General features: G+C 36.9%; 2 protein-coding genes across 7 annotated transcripts in view; one reads left to right on the top strand and one right to left on the bottom strand.

Moving 5' to 3' along the window:
* Positions 1-12571, bottom strand: part of pcif1 (phosphorylated CTD interacting factor 1) — a 22704-nt gene extending 10133 nt beyond the window's left edge. The window contains exons 1-5 of one of the 2 annotated variants that reach the window (XM_079628664.1): positions 12434-12571; positions 5578-5720; positions 5378-5502; positions 4590-4727; positions 4321-4460 (exon numbers count right to left, since the gene is read on the bottom strand). In XM_079628664.1, coding sequence (XP_079484790.1) covers positions 4321-4460; positions 4590-4727; positions 5378-5502; positions 5578-5701 — 527 coding nt within the window. In that variant the 5' untranslated portion in view covers positions 5702-5720; positions 12434-12571. Of the gene's footprint in view, positions 1-4320; positions 4461-4589; positions 4728-5377; positions 5503-5577; positions 5721-7791; positions 7944-12433 lie in introns of those variants that run through there. The other variant, XM_079628663.1, reaches the window with a different exon arrangement.
* pltp (phospholipid transfer protein) lies at positions 9890-20295 on the top strand. Of its 5 annotated transcripts, none has more exons than XM_079628674.1 (16): positions 9890-10033; positions 12515-12638; positions 12734-12833; positions 13284-13409; positions 13782-13937; positions 14990-15053; positions 15203-15266; positions 15349-15440; positions 16328-16504; positions 16588-16647; positions 16727-16891; positions 17909-17976; positions 18054-18096; positions 18186-18249; positions 19098-19174; positions 19257-20232. In XM_079628674.1, exons 2-16 carry the CDS (start codon positions 12530-12532, stop codon positions 19350-19352), a joined length of 1461 nt encoding a protein of 486 aa, XP_079484800.1. In that variant the 5' UTR covers positions 9890-10033; positions 12515-12529; the 3' UTR covers positions 19353-20232. The 5 variants fall into 5 exon arrangements, with proteins under 5 accessions (XP_079484800.1, XP_079484801.1, XP_079484797.1 ...); XM_079628675.1 differs by having other exon boundaries at positions 10028-10193; XM_079628671.1 differs by lacking the exon at positions 9890-10033 and adding an exon at positions 11503-11642 and having other exon boundaries at positions 19257-20295.

Genomic DNA, 20295 nt, shown 5'->3' with positions numbered 1-20295 from the left:
CGAATTTGCACGCGCAAAAAAACGCGCTATGTGAACGATTCATTCCTCCTTTCTTGTCAACAAGTGGATTCAGAGAAACCGCATTAGCAAGCGCCGCCGGTCGCCGTGTCTCAGTGTGTTTATGGGGAAAATGTAGGCCTGTTATTAAATCGATCCTCTGAGTTACGGATCGATCTTTAGAAATTAATATGAAAATCGATTTAGAATTGGTGAATCGATTTTTTCAACACAGCACTACTGATAAGTGGGTGAAGGTTTACTGCGTGTTACTGTCTTTTCAGAGTGGCAAAGTAATTTAATTCCAACTACTGTATTTTTCAGACTATAAGTCACACTTTTTTTCCTCGTTTGGCGACTTATAGTCAGATGCGACTTATATATCAAAATAAATTCATACTGACTGAGATGAACCAAGAGAAAATATTACCGTCTACAGCCGCGAGAGGGCGCTCTAGTTAGCGGAGTTGTTCAGAAGCGACACCGAAGATGAAGAGTACAATGTTGTGTGGAATGAGATCGGAAGCTTGGTGAACTTGCCTACCGGTAACTTGGACTCGCTGGCTTATGTTAATTTAGCCTTTTCAGTCTCCCAGGTATATGTTCTTTATGCTATTGTGTAGCTGGATAACTGTTAATGTGTGACGTTAACATGCCGGACACCTATTCAGCTGTTGTTCTGTGTGCTATTGTGGAGTTGAATAACTTGCCTTTCCAGATTAAATGTCTGTTCTTGGTCTTGGATTTTGAGAAATAAATTTCTAAATAAATGCGACTTATAGTCCAGTGCGACTTATATATGTTTTTTTCCTCTTCATGACGCATTTTTTGACTGATGCTACTTATACTCCGGAAAATACGGTATACTAGTATCTGACTCCATTTTATCACGACCTCGATTTTAGTTTAGAATGCCAGTTTAGTTTAGCGACACATTTGATTATTCTATTGAACTCTTTATTCTTGTTGTGAATTCTCTCCCTTTAAGTATTAAAGGGTTAGTTCACCCAAAAATGAAAATGTGGTCAATAATTAATTACTCACCCTCATGTTGTTCTAACCCCGTGAGACTTTCGTTCATCTTCGGAACACAAATTAAGATATTTTTTATTTTAAATCTGAGAGCTGTTCTGGCAGAGATTCTGGGTTCTACGTCAGAACGTAGGCTCACTATTGGCCGACATCATCACATGCCCTTCACCATACCTAGAGACTGGCATGGTTTTATTTCAGTTAGCCTAATAGCTGGTTTGATTTGCATTGAGAGATGATCTTATGGAAAGTACCCCATGCCAATCTCTAGGTATGGTGACGGGTGTGTGATGATGTTGGACTATTTTAATCCCAAAGGCCAAGGGAACTTTATCAGGATGCATAGCATCACGGATCCATGAAATAACTGGCCTTTAAAAATAAAAATCTGCCTGCCTCTATGGGAATTTAACATAGGGGTGTCCTGACTTATTCACCCTGTATTTTAAAGAAGAATATTTTATTTATTCATTTACGATACATTATTCATTCACAAAGAAAATTGGTGTCCTTAAAAGTTGGAATATTCCTCATTTTTTAATTGAGGCATTAAGATCAATTTCCAAAAGATGATTTTTTATTCCTCTTTTTAATCAACTTTAGCATGGGTGCATTTACTTACACGGACGCAGCTTTGCGGTAACAATGGATACAAGGCAATCTCCTAAATTGTATAATTTCAGAGTAAATCAGAATAAAATCAAATGTAACAATTTATTATTAATCAGGTAAATGTATCATGCCAATTACATAATTAAAATATAATAAATACAACCACATCAAATGCTCAGATAAAGAGTAAAAGATTAATACATTAGAAAAATACATGATACTGAGTGTCTTGAGGACATTCAGCATTACAGACTCACGCCAACTTCAGCAAATCGCGCCAAGCCTTCTGTGGCATTTCTTTAAGTACTCAGACCGATCCAGAAACTTCTTTCACATGAAAACATTTGCTAACAATGCGTATTTGCATTCAGAGTTTACACCTTTTGGGAGTATGATGCCATTTGCCAGGAAGACACACCCTCCTCTGTGTGCAAGTTATCTCTAAACTCAAAAACTTTATTACCTTTTGGTTTACTTCTTTAGGAATGAGATCTTTGTTCCAGCACACGGAGACATTTCACATCATACCAGACTTGTATAGTGTATGATTATTCACATTAAACCATATAGATGTTTGGGTGAATTTTGGTCATCTCAGCATAAGAGAGAAAGTGCTGTAGATCAGGGTGATACTGAGGTGTGACTTGCGTCAAGGAAAGGGATGCTAGTTGCTCAAGAGAGAGTTCTGTAAGACTGGAGAAACTGGAAGAACTGGAAAAGAGGGCTACTCTCTGAGAAAATTTGAAGTCTCTTGCTATATTACCATCCCCATTCGAGACACGATCACACTTAATTTGATCACCTCACAATTTACATATTCCCTTCGCCCATCTCTACCTGAATTCACCCAAAAATCTATATGGTTTAATGTGAACCATTATTATCATACAGTATTATACATGTTTGGTATCATTTGAAATGTCTTAGTGCGACTGGTACAAAGGTCTCATTCCCACAGAAGTAAACCAAAACACATCGCAACAGACAGCCTGACACGATGAATAATGCCTGGTTCAGATTAGCACTAACTTACACGTTTTTGACTCCTAAAAATCGTGGACAAGAAACATGTCAGACAACACGTTGCTTTCCGACCAGTCATCGCGTGCCGTCACACACACACATTCACTCGCAAACATTCATTCACACGCACAGACACACAAACACACACACTCACTGTCCCTCGCTCACTCGCTCACTCACGCACGCAGACACACACACACACACATACGCTCACACGCTCACTGGCGCGCACACACACACTCACTGTTGCACTCACTCACGTCTCGCCTCACTCACATATTCAACCCGTCGTGGAGGACCGTTAAAGAATTAAACATGCTATAGTCTTTCTGTCGTGAAGCATCGAAGACGCGACGTAGGTTGTCGCCCACTATGACACACTATACGAGATGAAACGATCGAATCTTGCGTCCGGACGCCCGTTGTCGTTATTACGAATCTCCATGCCACCCATACGTCAAACAGATCGTGCCAAAATCATGTAGCCTATTCTGAACCAGGTAGGTAATAAACGTTTGACCTATCATAAAAAGAACCTATTAAAGCACTAAGACATGGGAACAGTATAGTTAACAATCACATTTATCGCAAGTCATATCGTCATCGCAATATTAAACAATGTTATCGCACATCGCAGCTTTTCCTCATATCGTGCAGCCCTAGTATTAGCCAATTATCTCTGTTTAGTGACCCGAAACTGGCGGGTTTGTGATTGTGAGACCCGCGTTATAAACGGCCGGCGTGAGGACCTCAAAGCGACATAGTTCCCTAATCTGAACGGACAAAATATAAAGTAAAGAGTTAAATAGAATAATAAAATGTATTGCTAAACTATTATATAAATGACCAATAACCAACCTAAATTCGAGGTTGTGATAAAATGGAGTCAGATAAAAGCTTAATTGGAATCAAATTACTTTGTCAAGCAGGAAAGACAGTAACGCAGTAAACCTTCACCCGTTTATCGGAAACTGTCGTTGGACTGAGCAGGCCTTAAAAGCTCAAATGTTTATTTCCTTTTTCTCAGAGAGTAGCCCTCTCTTCCAGTTCTTCCAGTCTTCCACCTCCCTTTCACGTTTAAACTGCTCTGTTAATCATCTTGTCACAGTTAAAATCCTTCACATTCAATTTCATTTAATTTCCTACCGTTTCTGAGAGAAATGTAGTAGCACGTTGATCTACCAGTTGTGGGGGTTTTCATGCGATGACTCTCCTCATGTGTTTGCAATTTGCATAATGATGCATTTAAAACTTAATGACCAAACGTATCATTACAAAAGTTCACAATGTTACAAGTTCACAAACAAAATTTGTTTGAAAAACATTTTGTCATTCTTAAGCTCGCAGAATAATGTAAATGGAATTTTTTTTGTAATCACGGCTTTGAACGATTACGTAATCGTGGCATCCATAATCGTAATCACGATAAGAAATTCAATTAATTGTGCAGGCCTACGTTTGAGCTTCTATTTATGTTCACTAATCAATGTTTATTATGTCTTACAGGTTTGGAACAACATGAGGGTGAGTAATAATGACAATTAAAAATTTTGGTTGAACTATCCCTTTAACAGGTTTATGCAGACGCTTTCAGCCAAAAGTAACTGGAACATTGCAAGAATGGGACAAATTGGAAAAGACGAACTCCACACTCACACAGAGGGCCGGTACGGGGCCGGCGCGGGAACGCTGGCCTGGCTTTGTTTATCATCTGTGGCGTTGGCCCAGGGTTTGACTCCTGGCGTGCTGGGAGAAATAGGGACAGTGGGAGTGGTTGGAGTGACAGGAATCTCAACCTGAAATCAAAGAGATAATGCATTCACTAAAAATTACTAAAACCAACAGTTGTTGCAAAATTTATTTTGGAAACATTAAAATAAGCATGCTACTTTGCATCTATTTTTGCTATTAGGAAGAAATCTGACCTTTGGCCTCTTGAAACTATTAGGGCCCGCTTGAGAAGCATCCTCTGACGGATGTCTTTTGCGCTGCCCGTTTCCCAGACCTGCGTCGCTCAATGCCTCACCAGAGGCAGGAGCCGCGTTCAACCCCAGAGGATCCGACTGAAACAACAGCAAATACAGGACAGTGTTGTTATTATATTATTAAAAATAGTTTTCACTAATAAGGTAAAGCTGAAACAAAATATAATACAGGAAAACTATTACACATGTGTGAACCTACTACAAAACCAGTCACATGGGTAAATTTTTTAAGTTGAAATGTATGTCATCTGAAAGCTGAATAATTAAGATTTCCATTGATGTGTGGTTTGTTAGGATAGGACAATATTTGGCCGAGATACAACTATTGAAAATCTGGAATCTGAGGATGCAAAAAAATCGAAACATTGAGAAAATCTCCTTTAAAGTTGTGCATTTATGATCACGATTGTGCTGCATTCACTCACAAAAATAAATGTTTTATATATTTACGGTAGGAAATTTACTAAATATCTTCATGGAACATGATCTTTTCTTAATATCCTAATGATTTTTGGCATAAAAGAAAATTGACCCATACAATGTATTGTTGGCTATCGCCACAGATATACCCGTGCGACTCGTGACTGGTTTTGTGATCCAGGGTCACATTTGGTATTATATCTAAAGAAACTGTATAAACAAAAACAAAACAAAAAACAGTCAAAGTTCTTCCCCAAATGTTACATTCACAATAATGAGATTTAATTGGTTCTGAAGGCTGAACTTACAATGACATCGTGCTGCCCAAGGACAGGCATTTCCCACAGCGACTGGTTAGTGAACCGATTGAAGTAATATGGCCGATTCTCCCTTTTACTCCAACACTTGGACCATCCAGCCTGAATCATCTCATCTGAAAGTGAAACTTAAAAATCAGATGCATAGCTGCATAGGGATCATTGGTCACTTAAGCCTCACAGATACGGACCTGGGAGCTCTTGGATGGGTTTGCTGGTCGAGGGCGATAATGGAGCCGGCTGTGACGTGGACCCGGTGGGCGACATGACCATTGGCGGCTCTGCCTTTACTGTTCCGTGGTTTTCACTCGTCATAGCTCCTCATTTGTCCCGTCTTATGATAGAAAAGGTTGCATCTTTACAAAACGAAAGCATTACAATTCTGAGAGCACTGAAGGTCAAAATAAAGGGTTAGTTGACCCAAAAATGAAAATTATTCCATAATTTAGGCTACTCACCCTCAAGCCATCCTAGGTGTATGACTTTCTATTTACAGCAAAACACAATCGGAGTTATATATATAAAAAAAAATAATGTATACTGGCTCTTTTGAACTTTATATTGGGGGTGAATAGAGCCTGAGATTTTATAGCCTAAAAAAAGCACATCATAAAAGTAGCCTAATCCATACAGCTCCAGTGGGTTCATAAAGGCCTTCTGAAGCAAAGCTATGCGTTTTTATAAGAAAAATATCCATATTTATAACATTATAAACTATAATCACTGGCTTCCGATAACGCCCGTATGCGAGTAGTTCAGGCCGAAGAGTGACCTCTGACCCGACGCATGAAGTATCGACCAATGCAGAGGATAGAGCAAAACAAAACTGAAAGAAGAAAGTCATATACACCTAGGATGGCTTGGAGGGAGAGTAAATAATTGTAATTTTTTGGATGAACAAACCCTTTAACCCTAAATGTTGTGTTTGGTTGGGTCTGACTTCATGGCATGTATAAGACACACACAAAAAATCACATCCTAAGCTTTTAATAAAATAGAAGATTAAAGTTCCAATAATAAAGTTTTGAATAGGTCAAAAGAACACAAAGTCATTTGAAGGCAAAATAAAGCTTATTTATTTTTCACAGAGTATTGGGTGTCTCCAGAAGAAGAAGAAAATCAACAGTACAATTCAATTGTATTAATTCCGAAAAGGTAATTTAGTTGTGGACATAAAAATAAAACGGCCTGTAGTCAATGAAATAGTTGAGTAAGAGGTAATAAAATAATGATTTTTATTTTTTTAGGTGAGCTATGCCTTAAGCCTGCTTGGGTGAATGTGAAAGAAAAACTCTGCAGGAAAATAAGGAAACTTACACATAATAAAAGAGAAACTTTGGATCCACCAACAGTTACACATACAGAGTTAAAAAAACAAACATTTCATTCATAGATATGAGATATGATTAACTTTACCATGGTAATTTCTGGTATGTGACATTTCCGTACGCATATCTTGTAGAAAATATGGTACGTCGTCATAGTAAATATTCAGTATCATGGTAACATTACACTGATGGTAATGTTTTAAAATTATATATAGACACTCTCTCTCTTTGTACTTCTGAGGAATACCATGGTGATACCATGGTAAATGTAAAGGCACCATAGTTACGGTTAACATTTATTTCGCTGGCCCGAGTTGGCATGAATTTACATACTGACAGGTAGTAATTTATCACTCAATCTCAGAAAAGACACGAACTGCGTTTTTTCCTAGAAATAAACGTTTCAAAACGCACTATGGCGTTGACATGGTACAGTTAATGTATCGGATAGCAATACGATTGTACCATAGTATTACAGTTGGTCTTTTTGGTTAATAACCCAGGGTGTATCAGACCATACATCACGTATTTATTCTACGAAAGTGTTTACAGCGTTTATCGTCGATAATAAGAGCGCAAATGAGCGAAAGAAGGGCACGCATGCGCCTGCTACGCCGCCCACCCCAGATCGAGCCGCCCGAAAACAAACCCGAAGGAGGAGGAGAAAAACATCCAACAAAGAGCTAACGTACGGCAGCACAAGCTGATGTGCTGGATAGAGCAGGTAAAATAAGACCAAGTACCGTGGCACCTGGCTTCATTTGGGCACAGAAAGAACGAGGATACATAGGGCCATCACCATAGTGTGTCAAACTGCTCATTTATTGAGTTTTAACCCCGTCAATTTTCGACCGTTACGACCACAAATTTTAGGCGCGCACTTTTGCTTAGTGGAAACGGTCGACAAGATGGCGCGCGCTCTCGCATACTAGGCGCCGCGCTCACTGCGCATTATAATGTCTGTTTATTGCGTGCACTGCGCACGTTTGCTGCAACCGTGGGGATATTATTGTGCCCCGTGCATTCCGCCACGCGCCCATAGGTCTAGTGCTGCTCTTCAATGGCTGAATCCCTTACCTTGGAGAGGTTTGATGGGAGTCCTCAATAGGCTTTGCTCTATTCGGTTCGGACCCGCCTCCGCCTCTCCCTCCCCACCGACTCCGCCATCTTGTATCGGGCACTCGGACGCGGTTAATGCGCATGCGCGGGTTTTAGTTGCCATCCGCAGTGAAAGTCGTCAAACCCGCGCGGCCATTTGTAGAGAGGCATTCATTCATTCAGTCTACTGTGAAACGAAATAAACAAACGCATTGTTTTGTGTATTTATATGAAACTGCGTGAATGTTCTTTATTGTTGTCCTGAAAATGTGTGTACATTTACATATGTCTGTTTTGAATTTTAACTTCAGGGTTTCTTTTAAATATTTCTATTTAGCTTTATTTTTATTTTGTTTTGTTTGAGACATTTTAGTACCTCAACTTAAACTTTATTTCAGTTAGTTGCAAAGGAAACATTTCTAACATTGATTGTTTAATCTAATATTTTTATTTAAGCTTTATACTAGGCCTACTGAAAAACAATAATCATAGTTATATTTACTTTACTAAGTAAAAATGGCAATGTCTGTTTTGAACGTATTATTAACGAAAGCACATCAAAACTCCATCAAAATATAGGATATAAAAATCAAGTATGAAATCCAATCATAAACAGATAATTAAGTCCCAAATTGATCCTCCCCTGTCATCATTATATTGCAGTTACACTTTAAATATGTGTTGTGTGTGCTTGGCTTTTAAAAATAAAAATCTACAAAAGGCTGTTTAAATAATTGTTTTCTTGTCAATGTTTGCTTATGAACTCTACCACTGTTCCACTTTTGCACATTACTTATGCATCATCATATGTCATTTGAACTATATTTGTAAATTGCACATGAATTTGGCTCATTTCCTATTTGTACATCATGTAATTTGCCCAACAATTTGTGATGTGCACTTTACTGCCCTTTGTGTCATATTTGCCATTAGCACTTGAACTATACCTATATATATATATATATTTCTTTCCAACTTAAATGAAATTAAACTGACTTTTGCTTACCTTGCTTACCTTATTTCGATGAATTAAAGCAATGTAAAAACATATGTTGTCATAACTTATTCATCATATAATTTTTTACAATGTACAGTTTACATTTCTCATTTAGATTTTGTAGTTTTATAATTTTATATATATATTATCTCATATTTATATTACATTTAATTTTAATTAGTAAAAGTAAATTTGTATAGTTTTAGTCAACAATAACAACGCTAGCTGCAAAAAAAATATTGTTGGTTTAACTTTAAAAAAAAGTAACCCGGTTGCCTTCAAATTTTGAGTTCATTGACATTAAAGTATTTAGTTAATACAATGATTTTTGATAACTCAAAATATTATGTTATCTGAACCACATAAATTATCTAAGTTTATATTACAAAAGAAAAAATGTTGAGATAAGTCATGAAAAAATATATTTTTACAGTATACTGTATGCACTCAAATCATGATGTAATGCTTTCCTGACATCAAAGCCCAGCAGTCCGTCAAGCAAATCATCCGGGCCGGAGGTCTACAGAAGTTCTGCGAGGCCACTGAGGGATTTCTGGTCTTTGGTGGGAGTGAAACTAAATCAAATGTTGTTGAGTCTAAACTTGTGCTGCTCATCCGCCGGTACATCCCCCTCTTTTCAAACAGGTTTAGACCTATAACTATAAAAAAAGAAAGTTTTCACCCCATAATTGGAGGCCAAAAAAAACATTTTTGGAAAAACAAGTGGAACCCATTTCTTGCATCATGTGATTCTATGAAGCCTTGCAACATGGGCTTCTCAGAAGTCATGAACTAATTAAAGGTTTAGTCTCCAAAAATGAAAGGGCAGACTGCTGGAATCTGTTTAATGCAGCCTGGAGCCATCGCTCCCCTGTTACCTAGAAATAATGTGAACTTCTAGAAACGCAGCAACTGCAGTTTTTAGTGAATGAAACAAAATTCAGTTATTTGTTGCAAGTTAATCTTTAGAAAATGTTTTCTTTGCACATCCTCATGCTGATATATATTTGCCACAACAAGGTCATATGACATGAGGCAAAGAGAAACACCCTTTCCCCCAAAATGCTTACTGACTTCCCTATATAAACTGGGAACATAGTGAACCCAGACCAAAAGAGGGAGGGATGCGAGAGGATTTAAACACTGATGATTTCCAGACTGCAAGAAAATATCTGATTCTTCTAAGAGACACTAAAGTTACCCAGCCTGAATTTCCACACCACTGTAAGTATTCTACTATTGTGAAAGGCACTACAAAGATATTTTGGGGAGGGAAATATGGGGAATAAGCTGTAATGCTTGCAAAAAAATATGTTCAAAGTTTATGGTTTCACTTTGTGCCATGACTCAAAAGAGAACGGATGCCTTCCCAACACAAATGGAGGTAGGTTTATGTTTCTATATTTTTTTGGAAATCTGCTTTGTTCGTGGCTATCAGACACCGTTCCCTGGATTTAGACCATTAGATGCTTTTTACATTAATGTTTAATATGATTAGTGTCCTTCATGAAGTGCTTCCGACATTTTGAAAATCTGCATGTTAAAGAAGTAAAATATCAATTATCTTCACATTTTATTTTAACCATTTAAATTATGGCTCAATACTACCGGTAGTTAATTTGATATTATATTGTTTTGCCCTTTGACCCAAATTCACATATCTGAAATGTTCAGATGTTCTCGTTAGTTATTAAATTAATTATTTAAAAGAAAAAATTATGCATCGATATTACATTAATCATTATATAGTACCATATATAGAAAACACTTGTGAGGAACATTCCCAAACCAAACGATTAACAGTTTATTCCTTGATTTACTACAACTTGATATACGTTACACAAAGAACATCATCCTTCCTAAAATGTAAAGACTTCTGGCTTCATTGAGCATAATTTTGTGACAAAGGTCGCCTATCGGTATTGCACACGGACAATGTGTTTTCTGAAAGAAAGGAGTAATTGCCTTTAGATGCTTAAAAAGCTCCTAAGCCCATGCAGGGTTTTATACAAAATGAATGAGGCACTTTTAAAATCTTTCTGCCTGCCTGAGACCATCTTCTTTGAAGCGGGATAAATCAGCCGGACCCTGGGGTCAATGACCCTAAAAAGCCCATTTGTGTGACGGTTTGTTTTGGTCCTGTTTGTTCCTGTGTGGGTGACTATAGACACAGCTGCCTCCAGCGACAGTACGCACACATGCGACCTCCAAGAGAGCGACCTCATTCAAGCAGTTCGCTGTCATGCTGGTTATTTATCACACTTTTAAATTTGACCATTATATGTTTTGTCATTTAAACAGACCATTAAATGTAGCTCAATCCACACCATTCGAGCTATGCACATGAATGAAAAGCAACAACCCAGAACACCTTAACCAATTTGCCAAAAACGTCTCATAACACTTTAGGAACTGCATAGCAACACCCTGGCAACCAGCCAGAATTCTCACAATTGATTAGCAACAACCAAATACACTTTAGCAATCACACAATCCCTTAGATAGAACTAAGGGAATACATTATAAATAAATACATTATTTTTTATAATATTATATAAAAATTCTCTCTCTCTACTACTCACTGCCCCTCTCTCTCTCTCTCTCCTCTCTCTCTCTCTCTCTCTCTCTACTCACTGCCCCCCCCCTCTCTCTCCTCAGTCTCTCTCTCTCTCTCTCTCTCTCTCGTCCATTCAGACGAGGCAAACACAGTCTCTCCTCCTCTGCACTATAAACACACACGCTGACATACACTCTTCACACACACTGCTACAGAAACAAGAGCGGAAAGACCTGGACTTCTTTGGCTGGATATTTTCTTACATACGCTTGAAAGGCAAGATCATTCTCTCATTTGCTTTGCTGTCTCTGTATATTTAGCTGTCAGCGCCCATTTTCCTGTTGCCGCACTGGAGAAGCTCTTTGGTGCAGGACTGTGTTTGGAAAGAGACAGAACTGCCTGTATAAAGCTGCAATAGACTAGATCTCTTTATAGTAACTCTGCTGTTATCTTTTAGAACTAATAAATGAGGAGGGTTTTTATAGCAAGAGTTTTACATTTGAATTGAGCTGGGTTTTTTTTATTATTACTTTAGTAAAATATTATTTCAATTTAAATTGTAGTAGGCTATTTATACTTCGTAAAAAAGTATACTTTTACTTTGATAGAGCTCTAGTTGTACCACACATGACCTGACTGCTGCAGATTCATTTCAGCATTGATGATAGTGTTGACATAGAAACAGAGTCTGAGAACATAAACAGATCCGGTTGCCATCGCGTAATTATGGTTACAACATGGCGTGAACGGAGCATATAAACTCAATGGTTTGGTTCAGAAGGAACTGTAAAAAGCGTCTGCTGTTTGTTTGTGGCGCTCGGTGACTCTCTGTCTACAATGCGCTGATGACGTGTTATGTCTGCGCGAGCAGGTGGGAAAATACCATATGGGAAATGCATAGGTTGAGGCAGGTAGGATATCATATTGGAATAAACTTTTTTTTCCACAGAATATGTGTTTAAGTTTTTTAGACCACTTCTATTGTTGATTGCTATCAGGATGTGAAGAGAGTTTCAACCAGTAAGCTATAACAAAAAAGTGTTTATAAAACCAATAGCCTAACTTACCTTTAACCATTTTTGATGATGCTGGGTTGATCCTAGCTCTCGGTTTCCTTTTGATCACTTCGTTTAATTGTTGTTTTTCAGGTCTACTGAGGAATCATGGGACTGCTGAAAGTCTCTGTTATCCTTCTTCTTTCACTCGTCACGATGACTTTAGCACAGCCGCCTGGATGCAAGATCCGCATCACTGACAAAGGACTGGAGATGTGTAAGATATAGCCCAGTATTCAGACTTAAAATGCAACTATAGTTTCTCATATATTCGTCTAATAAAAGACTGGCCTCTGTTTGACGTCTTTACAGTGAAGGCCGAGACAAAGAATTTCGTGGAAGGAGAGTTGAGTAACATCACCATGCCAGAAATGCGTGGCACCGAGGGCCGCTTCCAATACACCATTAAAGAGTAGGCATATGTTTATATTATATTTTATCGAACTGATTTCCACTTTCATAGTCATGCTCATCCGGCGCCCTCATGTGGTCACTCACACACAAAGACCATGAGGATGCAAATGCACATTAAGTACTAGAGTTGTGCACCATTCAGAAATAAAAAAAAGCAGAGGTGTAAAGTAAAAGTCCTCTGCCATATGTTTATACACCCATGAACACTAATTTCACTAATTAGTTCTATCTCCTGGCTGAAAAACTGCTAATTAGCAAATCCAGGTGATTGGATCAAAATACTGAGGAGGACTTTTACTGTCTGAACCTGGTCTTTACACTTCTGGGAAAAAAAGAAGCATTTTAAATACTAATTCATTTAGTGATTTTAAATTGAGGTAGCAAAGATGATTCAGCATTGCAATTTGAATTAGATTGAAAGGAAGTATTTAAACTGATGTTTCTTTAGTGTGAAGGTCACGGAGCTGAACCTGACGTCTGACCTGCGCTTCCAGCCAGATGTTGGGCTGCTGTTCGAGGTGCAGAACTCCTCCATCACCCTCAACTTCCAGAGACGCATCCTTTACTGGCTCTTGTGAGTCTGAAATGCATCTGTAGCAAACTAGCAATCAAGCAGAAGACTTGAGGTTACAAGCAACAGTAGGCCTAGCCTTAAAAAAAAAAAGTTTATTCAATCTACAGGTGAAACTCGAAAATGTTTAATATTGTGCAAAAGTTAATTAATTTCAGTAATTCAACTTAAAAGGTGAAACTACCGTAATATATATGATATAGACTCATTAATAACTTCTTTTAATGTAAATGAAAATTAACAGGCATGAATTAAAAGCTATAAAGCTGTGATTCTTTCTATTGAGTGAGAACTGCATATCACACATGGTCAGTAGAGCTGATGTAGTGTAAAACCTCTCTCACTACAGCAGGTCTTCCCCTTTCTCTCCATTAGTTATGATGAGGGAGCCATCAACGCCTCAGCTGAAGGCGTCAACATCTTCACAGTCCTCCACCTCAGCAAAGACGAGGAGGGCCGTCTCAAGATCTCAAACATCACCTGCGATGCGTCCATCGCCAAGATGAGGGCCAAATTTAGCGGGACCCTTGGGTACTTGACTCTGTTGAACTTTGAGCATGTCTATTGCAAGTGACGCATGATTTGATTAATTTAACTTTTTTGTCAATTAAAGGGATAGTTCACTTTGAAATAAAACGTTGGTATGTTTTATCTTACCTGAAGTGCATCCAAGATGTAGGTGTCTTTGTCTCCGCTGTAGTTTCAATTTTGATATTTTTAGGTCAAACCGTTCTTGTCTGTCAGTCATATAATGCAGGTGTATAGGCACTGTCTCTAATAGCATGCAGAGAAAAGTCCAAATAAAGAAAAATCCCCATCGTAAGTGCACATTGATGGCCTAAGACACGAAACAAGCGGTTTGTGTGATAAAACGAACAGTATTTATATCGTTTTTATCTCTTTTACAGAACCACGTCCATCTGATCTGTTTACGTAGGTTGCGCAAGCGACGTAGAGCACCGCAAGGCTTCGGAAGTGATCTCTCGCGCGTGTACGTCACTGTACACTGTATGTTTACACCAGAACCTATACACAAAACAGAGATTGTAGGTAGGACGGCTAATAGAAATGGTACTAGTTTGCGCTTATCCAGGATGTTTACACCGATGTAAAAAAATACATTTACGTAAGCTCGCGCGAACTCATCCGGGAGACCACTTCCGGAACATTTCGGCGCTTTATGTCTGCGCAAGCGAAGTAAACAGATCAGATGGACGTGGTTGTGTAAAAGAGATAAAAACGATATAAATAGTGTTCGTTTTATCACACAAACCGCTTGTTTAGTGTCTTAGGCCATCAATGTGCACTTACGATGGGGAATTTTTTAATTTGGACTTTTCTCTGCATGCTTTTGGAGACAGTGCCTATATACCTGCATTATATGACTGACAGACAAGAACGGTTTGACCTAAAAATATCAAAATTGAAACTACTGCGGAGACAAAGACACCTACATCTTGGATGCACTTCAGGTAAGCTAAAACATACCAAAATTTAATTTCAAAGTGAACTATCCCTTTAAATACAAATTTTTGCTCAGCATTATATGGCATATTCTCATGTGCCTCAAAATATTCTCACAGGAGGGTTTATGACTTCATCGGAACGTTCCTGACTACAGGAATGCGCTTCATCCTAAATAGACAGGTTTGTTTGCTTTTTTCAGTCAGGAATATGAGACATGTGTCATGGTGCTTGCATATCATTGCCCACGAAAGAAAGACATTAGAATCACATTAGAATTAATTTGAACACATTTTAATCGAAATTAACTGCATATATCTCTCTCTTGTCAGATTTGTCCTGCCTTGAATCATGCTGCACTAGTTTTGGTCAACCAGCTGCTGGAAACAATCCCAGGTTAGAGAACATGTTGATCATCATAAAACTGTTGTGATATATTTATCTGGCAGACATGTGTTTACCTGAATGTGTTTCTTAGTGCGCACGGAGGTTGACAGTTACGTGGGCATCGATTACTCACTGCTGAGTGACCCTGTGGTGACAGAATCAAGCCTTGATATGGACTTTAGGGTGAGTGACAGATGCAAGTGGTGTTCACTGCAGAGCCGATTGATGTCCTGCTCCCCTGCTCTGGATGGAATGGGTGGAGCTTGACTTAGTCCAGCCCCTCCTCTGTGGAACTAATGGGTGTGGCCTGAACATCAAGCTCCACCCATTGACGTTAAGTGCACTATACTGTTTAAAAGTTTGGGGTCAGTTTACATTCATCAAAGAATCCTGAAACAGTTTCCACAAAAATATGAAGCATCACAACTCTTTTCAACATTGATAATAATCACAAATGTTTCTTGAGCTGCAAATCAGCATATTAGAATGATTTCTGAAGAATATATTTTAAAATATGCAAAAAATATATACCGGTATATGGAAAATATAAATGTTAAAATTCTTTTTTGAAAAATGTACTATATTTCCTAAAAAAAATTCATATATATTTGCAAAGTAAATATATTTATTTAATAAAGTAATTTATATTTATTTAATTCATTCTGCATCCACCCCAAATTTATTTTAAGACTGAAAATGTATTTTCTTGAAGTACATTTTCTAATATATATTTTGGAATTTGAAGGTTTTATTTGTAACTACATTGTTAAATTTGAAAGATATATTTTCTGTTGTGCTGTTTACAACATATATAGTATAAATTTTACATATATTTTGGCCAGAATATATAATATATATATATATATATATATATATATATATATATATATATATATATATATATATAATTAGGGGTGTCAAATCGATTAATTGCAATTAATCACATCTAACATAAAAGTTTATGTTTATATAATATATATGTGTGTGTATATACACACACACACACACACATTTTTTAATGTAGTTTTTATGAGTTTTTTAATGTATTGCTCTCCTTCTCTTCTGCACAGGGCATGTTTTACTCCCTGAAGAATGAGAATGAGACCCTGGTGAACTACGCTGTGAATCCCGTAGTGAGAGAGTACGATCGTATGGTCTATCTCTCTCTCTCGGAGTACTTCTTCGACAGCGGCCTCTTCTCTTACTTCAAAGGTGGCCTGTTCCAAACACAGATCGCCAACGAACGAGTAAGACGCCATCCAATACGCTTCAAAGGCATGAGACAAAAATAAGACAAAAAAAAAAAAATCAATTATTCAACTCATTTCAGATGCCAAAGGACTTAGAAGTGCTCCTCAGGACCACCTACTTGGGGACAATGATGATGCTGGTGAGCAACATTAGACTGTCAACATGCACAGCAAAGCCTCGGCATTCACTTATTCTCTGTGTTTGTTCTGTCCTGTCAGAACCCGGCGCTGATGGATCAGCCTCTGTCACTGGAGATCGAGGTCACCTCTCCTCCTCGATCCACGATCAAGACCTCCGGTGCCAGCGTGGCCGTCACCTCTGGGGTCAAAGTGTTGGTTCTCCCGGCAGGAAAACCACCAGTACAGCTCAGCAGCATGACCATGGTGAGAACTATAATATACACAATGCATGCAATAATTCGCTTTATGATGAAGGAATGCAATAAATGCACCAAATTTTAAGCTACCTTAAACAGAATGCTGGTTTTGCAAAATTCGGCTGCCAGAATCCTTACTAGAACTAATATACGAGACCATATTACTCCTGTTTTGGAGTCTTTGCACTGGCTTCCCATTAGGTTTAGAGTGGACTTCACAATGTTGATGCTTACTTACAAGGCACTGCATGGTCTGGCATCTCAATACTTGATCGAGCTTTTAACTCCATTTACTCTAAAACGTGATCTTCGTTCTTCGGAAACTTGTCTTTTAACTGTTCCCTAAACTTCGAGGGAACAGATTAATGGGAGACAGGGCTTTTTCTTCATTAGCTCCAAAACTTTGGAATTCTCTACCGATTGAGATCAGGCAAGCTAAATCTTTTGGTATTTTTAAATCTCAGCTTAAAACTCATTTTAAAACTAATCTGCGCTGCACCTGGACCTGTTGGAGAAGATAAAGACAGATCGTTTCTGCTCCGAAAGATAGAAAAAAACACACACATTTGCGCAATTATGTCTGACACAAAGCTTTTTCCAATGAAATTAAAATATTTTTATATTTTTATACATTTAAGATTGTATAATAATTTATTACTATACATATTACTATAATTTATATAATAAATTAATACAAATATTAAAATATTAAGTAATAAATTGTTATTGTACCATATAATTAATATCATAAAATATAACAAATATATATATATATACAACAAAATATAAATATCAGACAAGCTAAATATTTTGGTATTTTTAAATCTCAGCTTAAAACTATTTTTTTTAGGTTAGCTTTATTGTCTTTTATGTTTATTCTCTTTGTATTTATGTATTATGTCTTTTTGTGTGTTGTATTTTTGCTGTTTTAATTGTTTTTGTACAGCGCTTTGAGATGTACATTTAAAGGCGCTATTGAAAATAAAGGTTATTATTATTATTATTAAATTTGTCCTTGTTTTAGGAAGGTAAATTCAATGCCAAAGTGTCAATGAAGGGCAAGCGCTTGACTATCCATTTAGATCTGAGAAGGTAAATATAATGCACAAACACTGAACCGTGTGGAAACCTCTCTTAACATTGATTTTGAACTGAGAATCTGTTTTCAGGTTTAAAATATACTCCAATCAGTCTGCTCTGGAGTCTTTAGCTGTAAGTGTCCTCCGATGTTGCCATTTCACTTTGCATACACCTTAGAATAAAACAGTGGACAGCAAATGTAATGAAGATTTTTCCTTCAGCTTATTCCACTGCAAGGTCCCCTGAAGACGATGCTGCAGATATCTGTGGTGCCTCTCATTAACAGTAAGTCAAACAATGTGTATTTAATTATCATTTTTTAATGCTTTGAAAGTACGGCTGTGAAACGATTAATCGCATCCAAAATAAAAGTTTGTGTTTACATAATTGTATATATAAATACACACACGTGCATATATATATTTAAGATTTGTATTTATTTATATTTAATAATAATATAAATTATATATAAATCTATATACAGTATATACCGTACATGCAAATATTTCTTAAATATATACAAGCATGTGTGTGTATTTATATATATATATATATAAATTAATTATACACAGTACACACACATTTATTATGTAAACAAACTTTTATTTTGGATGCGATTAATCGTTTACAGCCCTATTTGAAAGAAGTCTCTTCTGCTCACCAAGGCTGAATTTTTTTGATCAAAAAAGATAGTAAAAAATGTAATATTGTGAAATATTATTACAATTAAAAATTAGTGTTTTCTATTTGAATATATGTGAAAATGTAATTTATTCCTGTGACCAAAGCTGAATTTTCAGCATCATTACTCCAGTCTTCAGTCACATGATCCTTCAGAAATCAGTATAATATGATGATTTGCTGCTTTAGATACATTTCTGATTATTATCAAGATTCATTATCAACTCATTTTTTTAAGAAAAGTGATAGTTTTTTTTAAATGTATTTGAAAAAGAAATCTTTATACATTATGCATATCTTTAATGTCACATTTGATAAATTTAACACATTCTTGCTGAAAAAACCCCCGTATTAGTTTATAAAAAAAAATTTTTTATTGATCCCAAGTGAGATATTTGCTTAATATATTTGAAAACCTCTATCTAATGGTTCACCCTGTGTTTTCATGTAAGATTACATTAAGCGAGGTGTGCAGATCCCTCTACCTGACGGGTTAGACTTCGTTGAAGAAGTGGTCGAGTATCACAATGTAAGTTAAAGGGAAACTTTTATTATTTTCAGTTTAAGCTATAGACGATAATATATGTTCAGCTGTATCTTTGATTTGACAGGGCTACATCATCGTGGGAGCAAACCTACACTTCAGAACAAGTCTGCGAGAACTAATCGAGAACAAGCTGTCGGGTCACACAAACAACACAGTCTAAGACGAGAGTAGAGCTCTTCTAACATTAATGCATGTACGCATTCATGCACAGATACTAAAATATGGAGCAATAAAAGGTTTATAAGAAGAGATCTAACCTCCAAGCCGAAGCATGATGTTTGTGAACCGTACAGAACATTAGATCCTCAAGACCTGCTATCATTAGTCAACATGAACTCGAAATTAACCTCATTTACTCTCTGAATACATATTCCTGGTGTTATTGTGTATAATTTATCAATGCACATCACTCATAACAGAAAAAGTCTTTATTTTCAGCTGACATGATGCAATGCAAAAATGTAGTTATTATAATGAATATTTGCAGTGTCTATTTATGAGCGCTTGTTGGCAAAGGCTGACTATTGCTTACGTATTTTAACTTTAGCACAAATAGCATAATACTTCTATTTACACTTTGTGCAAACAGTATCTATCACTATTTGCTTTGTGTAAATACCATCTAACATTTACATTTAGTGTAAATAGCTGTTGCATAAACATTACACCAATATAAGAAAATGTTTATAAAAATACGTAGAGATGATTTTTAGGATTAACTGGGTGCCGGTGGGGTTTCAATCCTCTGCTAACTCACATTCAACCCTGCCTCTATTCTGATATGAAATGCCCACTAATACCATACATTAAAAATCACGTTTTCTTTCACCTTTCAGAAGTAAATGGGTTGCAAATGCAGGTTCATGTTGACTTTAATGGATTTGCATAAGTGTCTGAAACCCCCAAACACATGTTCAACTGCTATACTGTGTGCTTAGATGGATGAAACCAACTGTATTTGTACTTTAGGTTGAATTTTATGATTTTTTGTACAAGTTTTATCTTATATTGACTGTTTAATATGAGATTTTTTCCCCTTCCTCATTTGTGAACGAAATTACTGTACCTCTTTATAAAAAAAACAAACAGATGTTCCCGATCTC

Source organism: Phoxinus phoxinus, assembly GCF_949152265.1.
Source record: "Phoxinus phoxinus genome assembly, chromosome: 11".
In the NCBI taxonomy this organism is placed as follows: Eukaryota; Metazoa; Chordata; class Actinopteri; order Cypriniformes; family Leuciscidae; genus Phoxinus; species Phoxinus phoxinus.
This window is presented reverse-complemented; position numbering and strand designations above follow the sequence as displayed.

Coding starts and splice junctions, on each gene's coding strand:
- pltp (XM_079628671.1), top strand. CDS start 12,530: ATGGGACTGCTGAAAGTCTCTGTTATCCTTCTTCTTTCACTCGTCACG. Junction 13,938..14,989: donor AAATTTAGCGGGACCCTTGG/GTACTTGACTCT, acceptor ATATTCTCACAG/GAGGGTTTATGACTTCATCG. Junction 15,441..16,327: donor GCCTTGATATGGACTTTAGG/GTGAGTGACAGA, acceptor TCTTCTGCACAG/GGCATGTTTTACTCCCTGAA.